The 24056-nt window shown below is 36.5% G+C and overlaps 1 protein-coding gene across 1 annotated transcript in view; it reads left to right on the top strand.

The window, feature by feature from the left end:
- Window positions 1-24056, top strand: part of LOC126262894 (ionotropic receptor 93a) — a 317492-nt gene that overhangs the window by 238566 nt on the left and 54870 nt on the right. The window contains exon 13 of the mRNA XM_049959792.1: window positions 4081-4295. Within this exon, the coding sequence (XP_049815749.1) occupies window positions 4081-4295 (215 nt within the window). The remainder of the gene's footprint in view (window positions 1-4080; window positions 4296-24056) is intronic.

Here is a 24056-nt window from a genome sequence, read left to right as displayed (position 1 = left end):
CTGGTTTTCTTTACTGCTTACTCAGTGTACAAATTGAATAATGCTGGGAAAGTCTACAACCCTGTCTCACTCCCTCCTCAACTACTTCTTCCCTTTCATACCCTCCAATTTAATTTAGTTTTTGTAGAAACTTTTCCTCCCTGTATTTAACCTCTGGTACCTCTTCCACATACACAACCTTCTTTCATTATTTATAAACCATATTTTAGAAATGGTTAAATTACACTCAGAGCAAAATACAACAAGGTGTCTCCCTCTTTCATTCCTCTCCTCCAGACCATGTTATCCTGCTATTTTCTCCTCTTGTTCTTTTCCTAATGTTTAATTCCAGTCCCCCATAACAGTTAACTTTTCATCTCCCTTACTGTTTGAATAAGTTGTTTTACTTCATCCTACTTTCTTCCAACCCCTTTACCATTTGCAAAGCTAATAGTCGTATAAACTTTTTCTAGTGTGGTAGGTGTTGGCTTTGTGTCTATATTGTCTACTACAATGCAGTTCATAGTATCTTGGAACACAAATTCGTTTTTTCTTATTTATTATTAGACCTACTCCTGCATTACCCTTATGACTATAGAAGTTATAAGGACTGATAAGGAAGGTAGGAAAATACATTTGCTTAGCAAGAGTGACAGGACACTTAAGTGATGGGAGAGACTGACTGTGGTTTAATAACCATGTTAGAAATTTGATAAATAAACAAAGAGAATTTCATCACAGATTTAAGGGAAGTAAAAACTTAACTGAGAAACAAAGGCAGAGCAAAGTGAAAATGAGTGTAAGGAGAAAAGCATTCAATGATTTTGAAAGAAAACCATGTCATCCAATCTGAATGCTGACAACATGGTGCTCATGCTAAAACCATGTTCCTTGGCTTCAGGAAGGCATTTTATACATTGATTGGCAACTCCATAGAGTGCTGTGTGCACAACAACTATATGATAAATAAAATTAGAAGGAAGGTCAGCATTGGCCATAATTTTGATGATTTATTAACAGAAATATCGGCTTTTGATCACATAATTATCATCTTCAGTGCTGGAATTTAAACATTTCACATAGCATTCAGTGAGTAAGAAACAAAAGACCACAAATACAGCTGAGTATAAACCAACTGAATTAAAGCTCGTAGGGACTGGTGTCTAGTTATTAGCAGTAAGAGAAGCTATGAAACAATCACAATAACTGAAGCTGCTGTTTACATTCACCTATACAGAAGACCTCAGTGTGACAGGGCTTGGAACGCCCTCTATGTGACATTACTTTATTTGGCAAACAGATTACTGCAAAATACCAAAGGTGCACTTGCAAATCAATAACTGAATACTTTAAATTTAAAATTGTACATTAAAAATGCATAGCAAAAAGGGAGGGGGAAATGCACATCTTGCCAACATACACTGACATGTTATTTTCAAAACAACTTAAAAAAGGAACATGCAAGAATAAAAATCAACAGGTAAATTATAAGATGTCAGATTACAGGACTGGAAGAAAAGAAAAATATACAAATAACATGTCATCAAAAATCGATTTTGCTGTTAATAAATCATCAAAATTACGGTCAACAGTGACCTTCCTTCTAATTGCATTTTATACAGTTCCACACCATCGTTCAGTGAAAAAAAATTGAAGTTTTTTGAGTGTTGGGCCAGATTTGTGACTGGATTCAAGACTTCTGTGCAGACAGAACTCAAGATGTTGCTCTTAATGGAACAAATGTAGAGGTAAATTCAGGAGTAACCTAAGGAACTCTGATGATATCATTGCTGTTTACAAAATACTGGTATATAAATGATCTAGTGGATAACACTTGAAACCCCATGAAGCTGTTTGCAGATGATTTGGTTGTCTACAAGATGGAAGCAATGCCTAAAGACTTTGGTGAATTGCAGGAGAATGTGCAGAGGACTGATGAATGGTGCAGGCAGCAATGGGTACAGCAGAATGAAAGCAATTGATTAAGTCAGTTACTGGAAAACAATGAACTCAGTCAATTGTACTTGTATGTATTGGTTGAATTATTCATTCAATCTTTTGAGTAAAATCATAGTATGGGAGCAAGCAAATGAAAACAATTAATTCAGTAGTTTGTAGTTTAATGTATTGGTTAGATTATTATTCATTCATTTCTTCAGAGTGAAACAAGTCTGTTGGAGGAACCAAATGAAAACAATCAATGCAGTCCATCATACTTTTCCATACTGAGTGACTTATTCATTCTTCTTTTCAAGTTAATCCAGTCTGTAATTTTACTGATGGTTGAAACATGTACTTGTTATTTCAACTGAAACCACTCTTTAGTGCTTTAGTTGACTAAGCTATCCATCCATTTATTCTTCATATGCTGGGGTACACATACCTCCAGAAGACACCCCTGTCTCCAAGGTTATGCATAGAGGAAAGAGAAAAAGTGCACGCTAGAATCTCCCATCTGCTCTTAGTAGTGCATATCTGCTAATAACTTTTTTTTAAAGTAACATGCTTGTGCTAGAGGTTCAGATATTTCAAAAGTTTAACTAAACGTTTCCCCATGGACAACAAATAAAGCAAGTCAACTCAGCAGAGTTCCTGGGTGTGTACATTGATTGCAAACTTAATTGGTCCAACCATATCCTAGACCTAGGAGAAAGGCTACACTCTGCAACATTTGCCTTACACATAATTGCATCAACCACACATAAGGATGCCATAAGAGCTGCTGATTTTGGGTATTTCCAAGCACTTCTGTCTTACAGAATCATCTTTTGGGGCCATTAGTCCTTGACAAGAAAGTTTTTATTGCTCAGAAGAGAGCTATACACGTCATGAATGGTGTGCAACCAAGGCACTCATCCGGAAATATGTTTAGGAAAAGGTATTTACAATGATATCTCAGAACATATACTCCCTTTTATGTTTCATTAATGAAGACCACTCTCTCTTCAAGACCAATAGTGAATATCATGATCACAACACAAGGTCAAAAGATGACTTTCATAGAAGCCAATCAAACTATACCCTTACACAGAAAGGAGTAAATTATACAGGCATCAAAATTTACAATGCTCTACCCAGTGTCATCAAAAGTCTTGTTCCTGAAACACCGAAGTTCAAGACCAAATTGAAGGAATACTAATACAAAAGTCATTCTATTCAATTAGTGAATTTTTTAGTGCATAGGAGGAAGTTTTTATTATACAACTGAGTTAGCCATTCAATGTAAGCAAAAATGTAAACTATTTGTCACTGTAGAGTAATATTGTTACTCAAATACTTTGATATTGTTAACTTGAATGTGTACATATAAGTATTAATCTTGATGTATGGAATATGTTTTATTTCTTCTAGTGCTACATGTTGTTACTATAAATCTTGTCATGAATTAAGCATATTGTGTTCTGCTGAATTGTTAACATTGTATTAGTACTGACTCATTCCATATCCTTGCAACTGCATTGCTATCATGATAAATGGAACTCGCAATAAAATAGAATAATTTAAATCCATTATCTAATATATTATTTTCAATGTGCTGATTCCCATGGTGCATATAGTTTCACTGGAAAATCTGTTATCATAAGATGTGACTAATTAAACTTTTTACTGCAATATGACTTAGCAATTATTGTATGAGCTAATATGTATTTATAGACTTAATTCCAAGAATATATCTCCAAAAGAACTGAAATATCATCACAGTATTGACTGATCATTTGTAATTATTATTTCATCAAGGGTAAGTTTCTAAGCACTTCATTTGTAAATGAATCTGAATCCTGTAAGATATAATAGAACTACAATAAAGTAAATACATTGACCATTATCTCATTGTAAATTAGTTTTGAGGATCATTTTCTTTGTAGGCATAAGCTGTAGTAAGTCAGAGAATATTATTCCATTCAGATTGTGATCTCAGAGGTTTCAGCAGGACAAATGTGAATATAAAATTTTTGATAATGTCAGATTACAATCTATACATTGCATGAGAATGACATTTTAACCCACCTTACTGTAGTTAAAAAGCTTACTTACTTTATTAAAATGCCAATGCTTTAACTGTAATTACCCCTGTTTCATTTGTTTATTTGTATCCCACAGGTGGAGCAAACATGCCAAAAGCAGACAGCAGTCGGTTATTAGTAGGAACATGGTGGCTTGTTGTCCTTGTCCTAGTTACATCATACAGTGGAAACTTGGTGGCTTTCCTTACATTTCCAATACTAGAAGCACCTTTGACATCTGTTCGCCTTATGCCAGGAAGGATACTTTCTTGGGGTCTGATAACTGGTTCTTCATTGGAACAGTTACTAAAAGTACAGTATCAAATTTAAATTACTTTCTGTCTCATTCAATTTATGTTTGTTCTTGAGTTTCCACTCATTTATATTTTTGCATGCATTTATGATTACTTTATCATCATTGATAGACCATTTACCAGTGACAAGTTCTTGTTTATATACCTGTGGAATATTTTAATCAGCACAAAATTACAATATCTCCCCAAAACCTTGCCTTTTATTGCCTTCATGACTTGAACATTCCATAGAAAACCACATTAGTCACTAGATAATAGATGGACATTGAAACTGCAGTGGGTACAAAATGTTTCTATAAGCTTGAGATGGGGTTATAGATTTTTAGTTTTATGAAGATACATGAAATTTAGCATTCATAAAATGTTAGCTATTACTGCAAGTGTAAATACCACTTAGAATTGTAGGTTATGTAAAGACATGTCCACAGCCATCTCAGAAAACTGGTTCCTCTAGTTCTCATACATAATACAGGCTTGAAGAATAAACTTACCATGCTAAGCAAAAAGCATAGTGGCAATCTTCATTGATTATGTCTCATATGTATAGTTCCTGCTTTACACATTTGCTTAGACCATCATACCAGAAACAAACAAAATGACTTCTATCATGAGTAGCATTGAATTCTGTGCAATGATGACTTATTTATGAAAGAGATTGGTTAAATAAATTCATGATGGGAATGGTTACATGATACTACATTAGTTGTATACCATAGATCCATCAGAGAGGTCTGTAAGACATGGAAATGAGTCAGATCAGTAGATAAAGATGGGGTACTGTGTAATATTTGTATTTGTAAGTAAATTATCATGTTGATAGCCTTGTGTTTAACCTATTTAAAATTATCCTTTGTTATCATGTTTGGCTAGCATACTTTGGGGGTGATTAAAGTTCATATTTTATGTATAGTGAAAATAATGTGTTTTGTGATATGTGAACTAAATTTCCATCATAATAAAATATTCTTTTTATTGTTTATAGTCATGAGTTCCACAATAAACTCATACTGTTATTGTTGATTATGAGGTTTAAATTTAATTGTGCTCCTTTAAAAAAATTTGATAACAGTATGCCTATCCTTATCCAAAAAATCATTCATTAATTTCAGCATACAGTTACATGAGAAATAGGTAATTTCTGAGAATTTTTGTGTGCTTACAAAACTATATTTTTGTAAGTTACTGATAAGAGTGTTTTGGATATGTAATTTATTTTGCAATAGATCAGTTCTTGTGGTTCACAGTTGTACCAAGAATAAATCACCCCTGAATTTAATTTTGTAACAACGCAAATAAACTCATATTTTTAGAAGTTTTAGAAGCTACCATTACCTTTTGGAGTATCCATGAGCAATTTGTAGTAAATCGGCATTTGTGATTTAACTATTGTAGAAGATTTTCTAACTAACATATTGTCTTACATCTAGTTTTCTCTTGAAGAGTAGCAGCCCTATATATTATCTCCATCTGTCATAAATAACTCTGTATTTGATTTTGCAAACAACTATAAGTAACCTCAAAATTTTTAGGAAATTAGTAATTTTTGCTACGTGCTTTGTGTTGATTTAATATAAATCTCATTTTGTGTATTTTCTTCAATTGTTATAGGGAATTAGCAACATTTAACTCAAACGATTAATATGTAATCAGTGAACTTAATTTACAGTTTCACTGCCTTGTAATACATTGTACCAGCCTGTGAATGCTGTTCTCAAATGTGGTATGAATTGGTTGGTGTTCGTAAGCAGCTAGAAATTGCCCTGACTACTGTAAACCGATTGGCAGCTGCTGTGTATCAGTGTTGGAAGAGCTCCCGGGAGTTGTGTACTTGTGATTTCAAGGAAGGAAGGACAGGAAGGGAATGTCCCATCGACATTGAGGTCATTAGAGACAGAGCACAAACTCACATTGTGTCAGGAATGGGGAAGGAAATCTGCTGTGCCCTTTCAAAGGAACCACCCTGGCATTTGCCTGCAGCGATTTAGGGAAATCATGGAAAAAATAAATCTGGATGGCCGGATGCGCGTTTGAACCATTGTCCTCCCAAATGCAAGTCCAGTTTGCTAACCACTGCATCATCTTGCTTGGTACCTGTTATATCAGTACCAGAGGTACCTCAAGTGCTATCCTCTCCTGTGGATCCTGTCTCTGCAGAAAGTACAGGATCTGTCATTACTCATCCATTTGATTGCGAGTAACACGTCAATGTTAGATCTAGGCATCCTGTACAGGGTGGATAGGAATCAGGGAGGGCTCATGGTGTTGTACTGATACATCTAACCAACAAATTTTAGGTGCTCTCTCTCACAGAAACTAAAACTGCACCAGTGGGACTCACTTCCCCTGTTTTGAGGAAACTTGTTTTGTACTGTCTCAAGAGAAGACAAATACAAAAGGGTAGGGGTCAATTAATCGTTAGCAGTTCAAACGTACAGCAAACGATGGTACCCCTTAGGGAAATGGCAAAAGGGACAGGAAAGAAAACCAGGTGCACTCAGGATTTATGCCTCTCAGCCTCATTCAGCATGTTGAAGAGACTATTCCAGCAGCCATTGAGGGAACAGGGTGAGACCAGCTGCAGATTGTGGTACAGGTTGGAACAAATGATGCCTCTCATATGGACTCTGAAGTCATACTTGGGTCATTCCAGCGACTGGCAGAGAAGGTTGAGAAGACCAGCCTTGTGCATGGAGTTTCAATGAAGCTCACAAATTGTAGCATTGTCCCGCAGAACTGATATTGACCCTTTGGTTCTGAGTCAAGAGGAAGACCGAACCAGAGACTTCGAAGATATTGTGACAAGATAGACTGTGATTTCTTGGGCTTCCACCATAGGGTTGAGAATTGTAGGGTCCCCCTAAACGGGCCAGATTTGTACTATACATCAGAGGCTGCTAACCAGGTAGCTGACTGTGCATGGGGTGCACACAATGGTTTTTTAGATTATGCAACTCTCCATCCAATCCAGAGAGTGATAGCTGTAGGTGACCCAGAATTATCACTGTAAGTTTGAAAGAAATGCTTCCCACAGGTGAGATTATTAAAATCCTAGTGATAAACTACCAAAGATGGTTGAAACCTGAAACTGATAGCAGTGGGGTTTTGGGGAAGAATTTAAGTGTATATCAAAAGGATAGGAGAATGGGAAATGGTGGTGGTGTATTTGTTGCAGTAGACAAGAAACCCAAATCTGCTGAGATAGAAATTGCTGCTGCATGTGAGATCTTAGTATTGATACTATGTATTGAGCTATTGGTTGGAAATAGAGATATACTACTTGCAACAAATTTCATAAAGGAATAAGTGTACTGAGAAGCAGTGATTAGAATACAAAGTTCCTTGAAGAGGAAATGATTCTTATTATACACTTTTGCCTACTAAAAACTTTTGCTTGGTTTGATGAGTTATCCCAGAATATGATCCCACATGACATAACAGAATGAATGTAAGCAAGGTATGCAGTATCAGGGGTGGGCATAAAATGATGATTGGATCCTTCTATGGCCCACCAGACTCATCACCTGATGTAACTGAAATCCTTAGAAAAAACCTCAGTTCACTTGTATGTAAGTTCCCCAATCACACTGCAATCAGTGGTGGAGACTTTATCATCTAACAATTGATTGGGAAAATTATAGTTTTGTTAGTGGTGGGTGTGATACAGTATCCTGTTTAGATTAGATTCAATTTTTGTTCGATAGACCCCAAAATGGGATGATTCTCATAAATGAGATGATTCTCATGGGTGTGAAACATGTCAGAAAGTATAACGTAAAAAACATAAAACATTTGAGTATAATACTTACTACCCTGATCATTTGTCAGCAGGGTGTCAAAATAGGTGAATATCTTACAGTATACTGCAACTGCTAATATTTTCAGAATTAATACACTGTCAGAATGAAACATTGTTATGCTGTTTTAATAAATTTATCATACACAATATACCAAATCTTGACTGTTGTGAACAAGTGCTGTCAAAACTGAAATCCAACAGACATTTTTACTTAAGCTGGCCTAACAGTCCTTGTCAAGATATTCGTCTGTAGAGTAAAAGGAGTTGCTTGTCAAAAAGGCTTTCAAACTCTGTTTAAACTGTGTTTTATCTTAAACCAAGTTTTTAATGGTTGCTGACAATTTACTGAAAATGTGTGTTCCTGAATGTTGGACCCCTTTTTGTATCAAGGTAAGTGATTTTAGGTCTTTATGTAGATGGTTTTATTCCTAGTACTGAGCTATTGGTTGGAAATAAAGATATTTTACTTGCAACAAATTTCATTAAGGAATAAATGCACTGAGAAGCAGTGCTTGGAATAAAAAGTTCTTTGAACAGATTTCTACATGATTTTCTTGAATTTGCACCACAAATGGATCATATTATACACTTTTGCATGTTAAAAACTTTTGGTTGGTTTGATGAGTTATCCCAGAATATGAACCCATATGGCATAACATAATGAATGTAAGCAAAGTACGCAAGTTTTTTTTAATATTTGTATCTCCTACAGGTGACATCATTCTCACTGAAAATACAGACTTGTTTATGCACTTTAGCAATTCTGTGGTATGCCCATCCAAACTGAATTTATTATCGAGTTGTAATTCCAGAAATTTAACAGTGTCAACCTCTTCAATCTGTATGTCTTCATATTTTATACACATGCTGGAAGGAGATCTCCTATAGGTTCTGCACTGCATATAGTGGGTCTTCTCAAAGTTTAATGAGAGTGAATTAGCTTCAAACCATTTGTTAATGTCAGTGAAAATTTGATTAGAAACCATTTCTAAACCTGTACTTGACTTGATGCTTATTGCAATGTTTGTATCATCTGCAGACAAAACAAACTTAGCATCTGGCAACATAACAGACTAAAGCTCATTAATGTACACAAGAAAAAGTGACAGATCCAGGATGGAACCTTGGGAAACACCAGATGTAACTAATTCCCAATCAGACAAAGACTGACTGCTTACTGTGCAGGTATTTTGCAATGACACCCTTTGTTTCCTGTTAGTAATGTTAGGTAAGACTCAAACCATTTTGCAGCATTGCCAGTGACACCATAATGTTCTAATTTATTTAAGAGAACACTGTGGTTCACACAGTCAAAGGCTTTTGACAGGTAACAGAAAATGCCCATCACTTCTAATTTATTATCAGATGAATTAAGTACAGTCTAACTGTAAATGTAAATTTCTTTTTTCTATATCAGAACCCTTAAGAAACCCAAACTGTGACTTGGAAAATATGTTATTTGCAGTCAGGTGTGTAAGGAGACACTTGAACACAAGCTTTTCAAATATTTTTGAAATTGGCTGATGGTTTTATGGTATTTCTTTATCCCCCTTCTTGTAAAGAGGCTTAACTTCAGCATATTTTAGCCAATCTTGAAATTTTCTGCTGATAAGAGATTTATTATATAAATAACTTAAGATAGAATTCAGTTCACATGAGCACTCTTTGATTAACTTCATTGATATGTTATCATACCCACTAGAATACTTAGATTTTAAGAATTTTATGATGGATGCTACTTCTTTGGGAGACATGACTGTCATTTCTATTTTACTGAAGTTATTTTTAAAGACTGGTCTCAGATACTCCATTGCACTCTTCACCAAACCTGATAACCCCAAGCTGTCACTAACAGATATAAAGTACTTGTTTAAGAGCTTTGCAACACTTGTTATCAATGTCTCATTTATTTTTAGAGCTATCTGTTCTTCTTCCTTTTTGGCCCCACCTGTCTCTGTCTTCACTATATCCTATACAGTCTTTATTTTGTTACCTGATGTAATTACCTTTTTCTCATAATAAAGCTGCTTCAATTTCTAGGTTACTTGCTTCAATATTTTGCAGTATTCTTTGTAATGCATTGCAATGCTGACATCAGAGCTGTTCCTAGATAGTAGATACAGTCTCCTTCTTGTCCCACATGATATCTTTATTCCTTGTGTAATCCACGGTTTATTTTTGGACTTCTGTTTGATTTTAGTTACCTTTAGGGGAACGCAATTTTCAAAAGTGGAAGTAACTTTGTTAATGAATGCTATATGTTTTCCATTTGAGTCAGAAGTATTGTAAACATCTATTCAGTTCATGTTGTTGAGCAATCTCCTGAAATTCTCAGTTTTTAACTGATTTATTACCCTCTCTGTTCTCAGATTTAATAGGTTTTTTTACCCTGATAGGTTTCAACAATTAACACTACATTCAGCATGCCATGATCAGATAGCCCATTTACTATCAGTTGTGTGATATGACTTTTTTTCCTAGTTTTGTCTACAAAGATATTATCAGTAGCAGCCTCAGAGCATTAACATATCCTAGTTGCAAAGTTCACAGTAGGAACTAAATTGAATGATAGTGTCACTGATTGCAATGATTGTTCACTGACAGAGCTTTTCAATAAATCCACATTTAAATCACCTCTATTTCTTTGTCTTTTACTGTGAGATGGGACAACAGAGCTTCCAGATTTTTTATTAAGTGGTTAAAATTTCCTGAAGGTGCTCTGTGTATACTTATTATTATAAAGGACTTATTATGAAATACTATTTCTGTTGCATGAGCTTCTAAGTGCTACTCCGAGCAAAATTTATTTATATCAGCAGTCTTGAAATCAAAGCAGTTTTTCAGAAACGTGACAACTCCTTGTTTCTCAATATTTTCTCTACAGAAGTAAGAAGCTAACTTGAATCCTGTAACATTTAACATATCTGTGCCAGTGGGCACATGATATTCAGAGAGGCATATTATATCAACTGGTTTGCTTAACTATAATTTTTCAACACAAATAAGCAATCCATTAAGCTTACCATTAGTCCTCAGATATTGTGGTGTGATAAGGATAACTGATTTTGTTCACTGGCAGAATTACAGTTGGATGAACCTAATTTTTCTGTCAATTTTTGAGTATCTGTAGTTTCAATCAGAGGCTGTCTGCATCAACTGTGTAAATTAAAATTTGCTTCCTGCCTGCCCATTTTATCAGTGTGAATGTTGTTTTCAGCCTGCCTCTGAACATCTTTTGTTTCTGTCGTCCCTACTTATAAAAACTGCTGTTCTGTCACTCGTAACCACTGATACTTTACCACTTGTGATAGTGCCCCCTCCCGCTTAAGTTATTTGTTATTAGCCCAGATATAAGCTCAATTGTGGGTAAAGTAGATGGTAGATTTCAGTTTATTGGTAGAATACTGGAGAAGTGCAATCAATCTACAAAGGAGATTGTTTACAAATCGTTCATGTGATCCATCCTAGAATATTGATCAATAGTGAATGGAACAGGAAGAAATTTTGGAAAAAATGTGGTAAGGACTATGGAACCAAACTGCTGAGGTCATCGGTCCCTAGGCTTATGCACTACTTAATGTAACTTAAACTAACTTATGTTAAGGACAATATTTATTTATTTATTTAAGTCCTGAATCTTTGAGGTACATATACCATACCTTAGATGTTGGAGAAAATGACATTACATTAATATACTGTTACATTGATTGTATACATTACATTTATAAATTGTTACATTGTTATATTGCTATATTGTTACATTACATTTTTATATTGTTACAACCGAAATTAACTTATTTTTCAAGATACTGTGTTACTGAGTAAAAACAGTTTTCCAAGAGATATGAAGTTACAGATTTTTTATAGCTATGGATTTTGTTTATGGCCTTTAGGTTACTTGGCAGCTTATTAAACAAATGTGAACCTGAGTGATATACACCTTTCTTGCACAGTGTGGTATAACAATGATGTCTGCGTATGTCACTATTTGCCCTTGTATGGTGTTCATGTACAGATTTATTTTGAATAAATACATTTCCATTTTTTAGCATGCTTTTTTTAGGAACATTACAATTTCAATTTCTAGTATATAGATACGTTGTACGGGTAGAATCCCCAGTTCTTTAAAGAATGGTTTGCATGATTTTCGGCTGTTAGCATTTTTCATTATCCTCACAATCTTTTTTTGTTTCCGGAATGTGGTTATGCCATGAGGAGCATTTCCCCAGAATATGATGCCATATCTCAATAGGGAGTGTATGCAAGCATAATACTCCGCTCTAATTGTTTCAGGACTTGTGTTGTTCCATATAATCCTCATCGCATAAGTCATTTTCGATAGTTTAGAATTTAATGATGTGATGTGGGAATTCCATTTAAGATTGTCTTGTAAGTAGATGCCAAGAACTTTTGTTTCAGTGACACTGTTAATCCTTTGGTTTTCCATGGACATGTTTGGTTTTAATGAGTTTTTATTTTGTTGTGTATGGAAGTGTAAGATGACTGTTTTTTGAGGGTTTATCAGTAATTTATTCTTCGTAAACCACTCTGTGACATTTTCGCTTGTGACTTTAGCATTTAAACTTAGAGCCATTTCATTTTCACCTTCAATTAATATGCTTGTGTCATCCGCAAATAGCACTGGTTCGGAGTGTTGAATGTGTAGGGGGAAGTCGTTTATGAAAATTAAGTAGAGAAAGGGACCTAAAATTGAGCCTTGTGGTACACTGTGGGTTAATGTGGAAGGTTTCGATTGATAAGCTTGGAGTTCATTTTTTCCCATGTGTTTTACCTCTGTTATCTGAGAGCGATTTTCTAGGTAGGATTTCAGCCACTCGTGTGGCAGGCCTCTTACACCGTACCACTCTAACTTTCTTAGGAGAATTTTATGGTCTATTAGATCAAATGCTTTTGTTAAATCCAGGAAAATCCCTGAAACATTTTTGTGACTATCCATTGAATTTAAAATACGATTTATGAGGCTAAAAGTGGCTGTTTCAGTACTGCACTGAGGCCTGAAACCATGCTGATATCCTGAAATCATATTTTTTTTGTTAAAGAAGTCAGTTAGTTTTAGCAGAACTAGTTTTTCAATGATTTTTGAAAAACCTGATAGGAGTGACACAGGCCTATAGTTGACCATCTGCTGCCGATCGCCCCTTTTGTAAAAGGGTACAACTTTTGCAGTTTTTAACTGTTGTGGGAAAATACCACTTGATAGTGAAGAATTGCATATATCTAGCAGTGGCGTGAGTATCTGTTCAGCTGATACTTTTATAATATAGTCTGGCACATCGTCAACTCGGCTTAATATTTATTTTTTAATGACTTTATGCTGTTCAACAGTTCTTCCCTACTTATTAGTCGAAAGAACATGGATGTATTTGTTACACTATTTCCAGAAATTTCCTGTAATATTTTGTTTGATGTTTTTCCCATTTGTTCCTTCACTAACTCACGAGCAATATTGGTGTAGTAAGTATTGAAGTGGTTAGCAGTTAATTTTGGATCAGTGATCGTGCTGCCCGCCTGTGACAATACAATATTTTTGTGTGTTTCCATGTTTCCAGTAAGTCTCTGCACCGTATTCCACATTGTCTTAGCTTGTTTGATGATTCCATAATAAGTTTGTCATTTTCCCTTAATTTTGCTTCCCTTATTACACGACTCAGAGTTAACTTGTATTTTTTGAAGTAGTGAGCAAATTCAGGGTTGCTTTCTGTTTTTGATAGTGCAAAAAGTTCTCTTTTTCTTCTACATGATACTTTGATCCCTGATGTAATCCAAGTTTTGGACTTGCTGGGGCCTTTACAAATTATTTTCTTTTTTTGGAAATGCAATTTTGAAACAATGTCTGTAAATTTCCATGAAATTATCCAGCTTTTCATCTGTGTTGTAACTGTTGTAGATTTTATTCCACGAGTGGGTACTTAGCATATGTTTGAAATGCTCAATATTTTGCTTGCTGAATTTTCTCTTGTAGATAACACTTCCATTCCTAGACAAATCAACACTTCTGCATATGGCAAGTAGCTGTACATTGTGGTCACTGTAGCTGGTATCAAAGTTTTCTGAGGTGTGCATGTCAGTGTTTACAAAGATCTGATCAATAAGTGTAGCACTAGTTTTGTTATGTGTGTAGGGGAGTTTATTTTAGTGCACAGGTTATATTCTTGAATAATATTAAGGAATTTTTCTCTTTGGTGGCTGTGTGTTAAGAGGTCAATATTAAAATAGCCACACAGAACTATAGTTTTGCAAGTATTTTTAAGTTTCCCTAGTACAAGGTCAAGTTTTTTAAAGAAAATGTTTACATTGCTGTTGGGTGACCTGTAAACACACATTATTATAGTTTTTCCTGATGTTATTTCAATAGCTGAGGCTTCAAAGTGTTTTTCGCTTCCTAAGTGATTTAAACAGTCTATTATCTTATAGTCTATGTTTTCTTTTACATAAATGCAGCTTCCTCCAAGCTTTGATATTGATCTGCAAAAGTAGTTTGCCAGAGTGAAACCAGTTATGTCTGAATACTGTAAATGGTCCTTCTCTAGCCAGTGCTCACAAAAACATAAAACTGATACCTCCTTCCACTCATTCCTAAGAAGCACATTTATTTCATCAAGTTTGTTTGGTAGGGACTGTATGTTTTGGTGAACAACTTTTAAAGTGTATGTATGTTTGTGCTGTAACACATTCCACTGTGGCACCCTCAGCTACTCTAAAAAAAACGTCTACCTGTCCCTTGGTGTGTGTTTCTTCCCAGCCATCTATCCAATGTGTTTTGGACCATTTTTGTGTTATTCGTTCTTTCTTTGGGTTTCATTCTTCCTTGTGAGTCAATCTGGACCCCTTTAACATGTTCTGCTTTGTTTTTTGAGCTTTCATTGCCTGTTATGAGCCAATTATCCAACGTACTGGTAAGTTTTCCAGTGTAATGCTCTACAAAATTATATATTTTCTCTGTTAGGTATTGTTTACCAGCATAGTTTAGATGAAGTCCATGTCTGGTGTGCATGGATTTTTCAAGAGTGCTTACATCTATTACATTTGCATGCTCAAATTTCCCACAAACATCCTTTATGTCAGTTTATCTTAATCACTAATTGATTCACTCATGACCAGAAAGGTAGGTCATGCCTCAGTGGTTGGTTAATAACTAACACATTCATGTGGATTGTCTGCTGCAGTACACATTTAAGAGCTATTTTTATTTCGTTGGCTTGATCCCTTGCAACATCGTTCGCACCTCCAAAAATTACCACGTAGTCTGATGGTCCAAAGTTTTTACAAGAGTTTTCAATTGGTTTTGTTACTTCCGCAAAACGAGGTCCTGGTTTCATGAAACCCATGGCCGAGGGAGGACTCAAACCTCCAACAGGGGGAGCCACACGAACCGTGACAAGATGCCTTAGACAGCACAGCTACCAAGCGCAGCTAAACAAGAAGAAACCCAAACAACTAATACAGTGGGTTGTACCCTCTGCCATGCACCTCATAGTGGTCTGCAGAGTGTAGATGCAGATATAGATGTAGAACACTTATTGTAATTCTGAAAACCATGGTCATAGTCACATATTAGTGTATCATACTGAACTGCAAAATGTTCGTAATGTTTACCAATTTTTTTAGAAACTTCCAAAATTATGTAAACTTGCCATGTGGGGCACAGTATAGCACTTTAAGGTGGGGCACAGTGTAATGCTGTTACAGTTATGTGAACAGTGCAGTCTGCAAGCCACTGACAATGGTGAGGGTCAAAGTGAGTACAACAATATCTTTTAAAATGTCAACTGGGGAAGATGCACCATGCCAGAGTTTAAATGGTCCTGGTATTTATTTATTTCATCTTTGGGCAGTTTGCATGCTGTTGTTGGTAATAGTTTGTGCAACTTGAAAAATAAATAATGATACATATGATAATAATTATAAAGAAGACATTAGATCATACAAATACACAATGAGTATAAGTTAAAATTTTAGATTTTCTTTTGCACAGTTAAAAAATTCCTCCATGGCATAGAAAGCATTCTTTTTAAGCCAGATTTGTAGAACATTTCTGAAGGTTTTTAATGACATAGTTTGTGCTTCTGGTGGCAGTTCATTGGACTGTTTTACTCTGAGGAATGTAAAGCTGTTGTGAGTTTTCCTTTTTCTTGTAAAGGACAGGTCAAACTTTTCTTTGTGATGTGTATTGTATCAATGAAATGATTGTCTTAATTTATAGCTCTCTTGATTTTCTTTCGTGTATACTATGCAATTAAGTGTAAATATTTGGGACTATCATGATGCCCAATTTCTTGAAAAGCAGCCTACAAGGTATATCATTTTTTAAAGCATCTGCTACACATCTGATAGCCTTTTCTGCCACAAAAAGGCTCTTTTGTTCCCAGTGGAGCTGACCCAAAGGAGTATCAACATATTCTGTGACTACAAAATTGCATGGTAGGAGCTGAGCATCATGTTTTCACTCACACATGCTCTAAGTTTATGTAATAGGTATATTACTCTTAATAATTTAGGGCATATAGAACCTGTGTGGAGGTCCAGGTTAATTTGGAATCCAATTGTAAACACAAAAGTTTAACAGCATAAACTTGTTGTATAAACTGAAAATTACATTTTCAGTTTTATTCTGGTTTACAGTAAATTCATTGTCTTTAAGCCAGATGTTAGAAATTCTTAGGTTGACTTTGCTTTATACCTTCGTGTCCTCCATATGGTTTCCAGTTACATTAGAAGTGGCATCATCAGTATACAGAACAGATTTGTGTGGCATAATACTAGGTAGATCATTAATATAGATTATAGACAATAAAGACCCAGTATGTAATCTTGAGGCACACCTCATGAAACATCTGAGAATCTATAGTTCATACCATTAAAATGTACCTTCTGCTTCCTATTATCAAGATACAGTTCCATAGTGGGTTCTGTATCTCAGATGCTATAGCACCTCAGTTGATTTATTGGAATCTGATGACTCACAGAGTCAAATGCCTTGCTCAGGTCTATCAGTAAGGCACAACAGATGATTTTGCTTCAGAGGCACTGAATGTTGTTGGGACAGCATTTTCAACAGCTTTCAATATTGATGAATTTTTCCATGTTCTTCATAACTGGAATTAATAAAGAAATTATTCAAAATATCCACGGGTGTACTGCCAGTCTACAGTGTCCAACGGGCACAATATTTCGGCGATCATACATGTCGCCATCATCAGGTGAACTGACGGACTGAGCTCCTGTGAACGTGCCGGCACGGAGATCCGTACACTATGGCTGCTCAGGGGGAACTGGGTTCGGTCGCGGCGGCGGCCGATTTAAATACCCTCCGCCCGCGGCGCGCTCACTCCGCCGTCCGCGCCCCGCGCCACGGTCGCGCGGTGGAACAGATTGCGACGGCTACTTTCATGAAATTTTGAAGATATACACACATAAATAAATATAAAACTTTTTTGTTTCATATATTTGTTTATTTGCATTGTCTTTGGTACTTAGTATTTCTCTTTCATATGATATGCAGCAAAGCATTCCCTAAGATGTAACCCAACTCCCCAAGACTTGAACATTAAGTTTGCTGTTGTTCTTTTTTTGTTTTTGGAATATACATGGCAGTTTCTTTGTTTTTGTTTTTGTTTATTTGTTTTGGAAATAAATATTAGTTGGTGTTGCTTTATGTGACTGGAAAGTCTGTCAACCGGATGATGATGAGATGTATGCAATGTAGTGGCAACCTACAAGGTTTGCTCAGAAGCAGCTACATGGTTTTTTATCCATGAATCAGACACTTTCAACAAAAAATCATGAAATTGGAGACTCGTGTTCTGTATTGAAACATTGACATGTATGGGAATGCATTAAATAATGCACAGTTAAATAGGTGCATGCAAACATTTTTAGACCATTTAATAGTTATTCTGTACATAGGGTAATAATTCAAATATTGGTCTGCCAGATCCACTCCTTTCATATATTTGTTACAGTGTAATAAGCTTTCAGGTTTTTTTATTGCGTAATTGGTTTTTCTACATTTTCTTTGAGTGTCAGTCAAAGTGGCATTATGTATTGTAGAGATTATTTGTATCATTTTAGTTTTTGAAGCTCTCCATACCTGTGCGAGTACTTCACCTCTCCATTGATGGTATAAAATCTCTCTGATGAGCACTTATATTGAGTGAGTGTCTCTCTCTATACGTTTCCCACACCACCTTATGTTTGTCTTTATATGCATGAGTGACTGTGTGTGCTCTGTTGTGTTGAATACCTACACCGTTTGTCTGATACAGGGCGATGTGTGAAACTGCTTTCACGCTACACGCTTCTGTTGTTGTAGTGATCTACTCCAGCTGCTGCAGACGCTGTATTGAAGCTGAAAGTGATAATCAAAGTGGTGGAGAAATATTCACGTGGGCTCTGTTGCATAGCAATCAGATTTGCTTTCAGTTCTTAGAAACGTCCAGCATTGGTGGATTTAAATGATCTGTGAAATTACTTCAAAATCTTGCAATGGCATCGATTTCTACTTCACAAGAATGAAACCTCTTAATGAATTCCTTTTTTCAAAACCAAAGACTTCCTATACTGAGAGTAATTATCTGAGTGGTAACTGCCACAGAGCATTAAAAAATATCTTTGTCTCTCTCTCTAGCACCGTCACATCATGTCACGCTGCTTTCTCTCGTGTTGCATGATACATCATAATGACAAGCTTCAAACACATTGGCTTTTGCGCACTTCAACTTTTCCAGAAATCCTCTATTTTGCCTTATCTTTCCACAAACTCTAATTTTATTTTCAAGTAACTTCCCTGCAGTATCTACACTGTTACAATAATTATCCATGTGGAGGTGATGCCACTTTCCATAAGAAGGTGTCAATAGTTCCATCACTGTTTTTGCTGAAGGCTGTCCAGTGCTGGAATATATCTTGAATGAGAACATGTATCCCATACTCAAACCACACAGCATCCAATTGAGTATGCCATTTTTTGAAATTTTCAACAGATTGTAAACTTTAAAATTTAACTGTCCATGCCACGGTATTATTCCTTCATTAATTGAGATGCTTTGACTTAGATTAAAAGTTTCTTTAAAATTTTTGGAAAACTAATCAATTATGAATTGCACTTTGAAAAGCCAATCGGCATTATCCAGTTTATAATTGCTGCCAGAAAAATGCAAAAATGACAATATTTGTTGGAATCAGTTGCGGGACATTCTTTTGTGAAATATCAGTGTATATATCAAAGGATTCATTGACCAATAATCATCGGTCCTTGCTTTTTTTACAATTCCCATAAGGATAGCGGGGTGCAATCAGCCTTGTGATATCAATTGAGGAGCTACTCGACCGAATAGTAGCGGCTCTGGTCAAAGAAATCTATCATAACAACTGGGAGAGCGGTGTGCTGACCACACGCCCCTCCTATCCGCATCCTCAGCTGGGGATGACACGGCAGCCGGATGGTCCTGACGGACCACTTGTGGCCTGGAGATGGAGTGCATAAGGATAGCAAGCCCAAACCATTTTCTAAGTTCGGGTCCTGTAACGTCGACAGATTTGGCATTTGCAATTTTGACTGTAGTACTTGTTGGTTTCATTGCTAATATATTCAAACAGATCATTCCCAATACATTATTCTATGATATCCTTGACACTCTGTGTATATTTGGGAAATATGTTTCGACCCAGAGATCCTTCAAATTTCTTATTGATCCTCGGTAAATCAAAGTCTGACCATGGTGTACTGTCTTCTTCATTTGATTCATCCGAATCAGTTGGCAACCATAGCATTTGCCAAATTCTTCTTGGACCTATGTCACTATCTTCTGATGATTCTGCTTCACTTACACTTTTTGATATCCAGTGTCTTCTTCCCAATTGGCCAAGTCATCCAAGACATCGGACAAGACGTCCATGCATTCATCGTAAATAATCAAATCGTCTCTTTCGTCTGACCAGATGAAAGGGCACAAATACTTATAAAAACAAAAAACTTGTTGACGTGTGTAACTTATTGTTACCTAAACAAAACACCAACAGACTGCAAAAGATACTAAAGTACTGTCACAGGCCACTGCATGGTACTATGCTCATGACACCACTGTGGTGTTGCAGGGCGGCACAGTGTTAATTATTTGCCATCAGGTGTGAACCATTGCTGTAAACTTCCTACTTCTGCTTGGATTCTGTTTGTGTCTTTTTAATACTTTTGGATAGCACTTATTAAATACATTAGAAACATGTTTGACAAAGCTGTCAAGAGCTTCATCAATATTTGTAAATTGAGACAGGAAGCTGGACCATTCTGTCATACATAGTTGTGATCTGAAAGCATTGATTGAGTATCATTAACAATTCTAATGTTTCGCTCTGTGAGCTTTTTTGTCTGCTATTTTAACCATATCCCTTCATGATCTGATAGATACATGGTATTAAAAAGCACTCTTTCATACATATTTCTCTCCACAAAAACAATCAGTTTTTGACAATATGAAGCAACTGTGTAGATAAAAAAATCCACTCATCAAGTGGCAGCAAAACACGCATAAAAGAAGGTTACAATTATGCAAGCTTTCACAGCCAGTGGCTCCTTCTTCAGGAAGAAGGGTTGAAGGGGAAGGAAGAGATATGAAGGAAAAGGACTAGAGAGGTCTAGGAGAAGGGGTAGATTTCAGAAAAGTCACCCAAAACTGCGGGTCAGGGGTCATGAACTGAACGCGATGAGAAGGAAAGACAGATCATTGGGAACTGCACTGGATGAGATAATGAAACCTGAGAGCTTAAACATGGAAGACAGGGTAATATACAAGACAGAGATTACTGATAAAACACTATGTATGAGTTAATAAGAGTGAAACGCTAAGTGCATTGTACTTAAAAGAGGTGGGAGGGGGATGGCAAAAAATAGGTGAGTAAGGAAATTTGAAAAATTTGTGGTAAGTTCCTACAGGACCAAACTGCTGAGGTCTTCAGTCCTTAGGCCTACACATTACTTAATCTAACTTAAGCTAATGTGCGCTAAGGACAACACACACACCCATGACCAAGGGAGGACTCGAACCTCCATCGGGGGTAGCCACACGAACTATGGCGAGGTGACCCAGACCACGTGGCTACCCCGCCCAGCTAGAGTAAGAAAATGAAGGACGTAGAAAACTAAAATGGAGTGAAGAAAGGAGCAGCTAATGTGAAGAAATTCTGAGACAAAATAAATTAACATAAATTAAGACCAGGTGGGTGGTGAGAACCAAGGGCATGTTGTAGCACTAGGTCCCACATGCGTAGTTCTGAGAAACTGGTGTCTGGAGGAAGAATCCAGATGGCTTGTGTTGTGAAACATGCACTGATGACATGATTGTCATGCTGTAAAGCATGCTCTGCAACAAGATATTGTGTGTTGCCAGTATACACCTCTGCCTATGCACATTCGTCCTAACTGATAATTTGATGTAAAAGGCCAAACAGTGGTACATGACGTGTCATTTCACAGCTGGCTCTTCCTTTGATAACATTTGTTTTGCCAGTTACAGGGCCAGTGTAGGTGATGGCTGATGGGTGCACAGGTCAAATCTTACAAGGGAGCCAGTCACAGGCGTAGGAGCCAGATGGTTGGGAGATGGGTGTGGAAGGAGCATAGAGTCTAACAAGAATATTGCAGAGACCGGGAGGACAGTGGAAAGCTATTCTAGGTATGGTGGGCAAAATCTCAGACAGAATGCATCTCATTTTAGGGCATAATTTAAGATGTCATGGCCTTGTCAAAGTAGCTGATTAATACATTCCAGTTCAGAATAATACTGAGTGACCAGTGGCGTACTCCAAAGTGGTTTTTAGTGGGATCTGCTGTAACAGGATCGGATGTGGTGGCCCGGGAAATCTGGTTTTGAACTTGGCTGCTGGGGTAGTTGCATCCAGTGAAGGGTGAGGTGAGAATGGTGGTGTATTGCTGTAAAGAGTTTGCATTTTTCCTACAAGCTGCTGACTCCATCATTGTCCTCTGAGCATACAAAGAATCTGGTATTGTGATAATTCACCGAAAGGAGTATGTTAGTGAAGGTCTACACCAACTGTCTGATGCTTCTATGTACAGCATCTGCCACCAAGATCCCTCCTCCCCTGTGGTTCAAACTGACCTGCAGTCCCTCCTTGAAACCTCAGGCCCCTCACAAGGACGAACAGCTTAGTCCATAGAACTTCTCACCCCATCCAAACCATGCAGCCCCCCCTTTTACCTTCTTTCTAAGATTCATAAACCCAATCATCCTGGCTGTCCTATAATTGCTGACTTCAAAGCACCCACTGAATGTATATCTGCCTTAGTCGATCAGTACCTGCAACCTATAGTACAAAGACTTCCCTCCTATATCAAAAACACCAACCATTTCCTACATCATCAGAAATCCACACCCATCCCACTCCCATCACACACCTTGGTTGTCACCATTGATGCCACCTCCCTCTATACTAACATCCCCTATGTACATGGTCTGTCTGCTGCTGAATGTTACCTCAGTCAGCACCCACCTGATACCAAAACCCATGACATCATTCCTACTCAGCTTAATCGACTTTATACAACATTCTCTCCCATACAGCCTTGGCATTTGAGGCAAACGTATTTGTTCTGTTCCAGATTCTTTACAGCAATACACCACCATTCTCACCTCACCCTTCACTGGATGTAATTACCCCACCAGCCTAGTTCAAAATCAGATTTTCCGTGCCGTAACATCCAACCCTTGTACAACTGCTCCTGTCAAACAACAATCTTGGAACACACTACTGGTCACTCAGTATTATTCTGATCTGGAATGTATTAATCAGTTACTTTGACAAGACCACGACTTCCTAAAATCATGCCCTAAAATGAGATTCATTCTGTCTGAGATTTTGGCCACTGTAACGTGCGCGTGGGGCACACAATACTCCTTAAAGCCTGTACTATGGTAAGTGAACGGGCTTCACCTTATGAGAAAGGATTTTTGTATAGATATCGACCGCGTGTACCTGAATGGTGGCAAATCAGACTTACACCCACTCTGTAATAACAATGATCCGTCAAGTACGTTCAAAATGCAATTACACGTCAGTACGGAACAAAAGTAACACTGAAGATGCTACCAATTTGATAATAATACAGTTGCCAGCCTAATTAGGTATTAACTGAGTTTCTTCCCTGTACAAGTTGGAGTATATTCATGCAAAACAACACGTAGTAACACTGCATAATATAGTAGAATTTTAGAACCAGAAAATCTATTGAACTGATAGTTTCACGTTCTGTACTGATAAGGAAAAACCATAAATACATAACACTACACTATAATGTATACTACAAAACTTCGTACTATCTATTGATCTGATTAAAATCGGGCATAGGTTACCCTAGAAATAGCACTTTCGAATCACACACACAATGTCAATTTTGATAAAGATAAAACACTGATAAATTTTGGCTTTTATATTGACTTTAAATTTTGCTAGTCAAATCAGTTTAGAACACTTCAGAATTCAAATGAATAAAAAAAAAGGGGGAGGGTGGGACCCTGAAACTGTTATGATCACTGTATTAAAAAAATTGATTACTGAAATTATTATGTGCTCAAGATTTCCAGTATATGAGTTACTACTCTTTTTATCTTATTTCCTGCTCATTTAAATACCATTATATATGTCTCGAAATAATTAAACTTCATTACTATATCAATATTAAAGTTATCTTTCAACTTTGTTAGACCTTTGTTATTCATTTACTGGTTCATTAACAAAACAGTTCTTTAAACACCATTCTAACATAGTTAGGTCTGCAAGTAATTATTATTAACACAAAATTTAATTTTTCATTTCGGGACACTCGGATTGCACAACATTTGGAAAGGACCCTGTCTAGGTTAGTTGTGAGGATAATTAAATGATGGGAAAGTTCTGGTATAATTTTGGTTGTTATTGAATAGTTCACTC

The sequence above is a fragment of the Schistocerca nitens genome, chromosome 1 (genome assembly GCF_023898315.1).
Source record: "Schistocerca nitens isolate TAMUIC-IGC-003100 chromosome 1, iqSchNite1.1, whole genome shotgun sequence".
In the NCBI taxonomy this organism is placed as follows: domain Eukaryota; kingdom Metazoa; phylum Arthropoda; class Insecta; order Orthoptera; family Acrididae; genus Schistocerca; species Schistocerca nitens.
The sequence above is the reverse complement of the archived record's forward strand: the minus strand, read 5'-3'. Positions and strand labels throughout refer to the sequence as shown.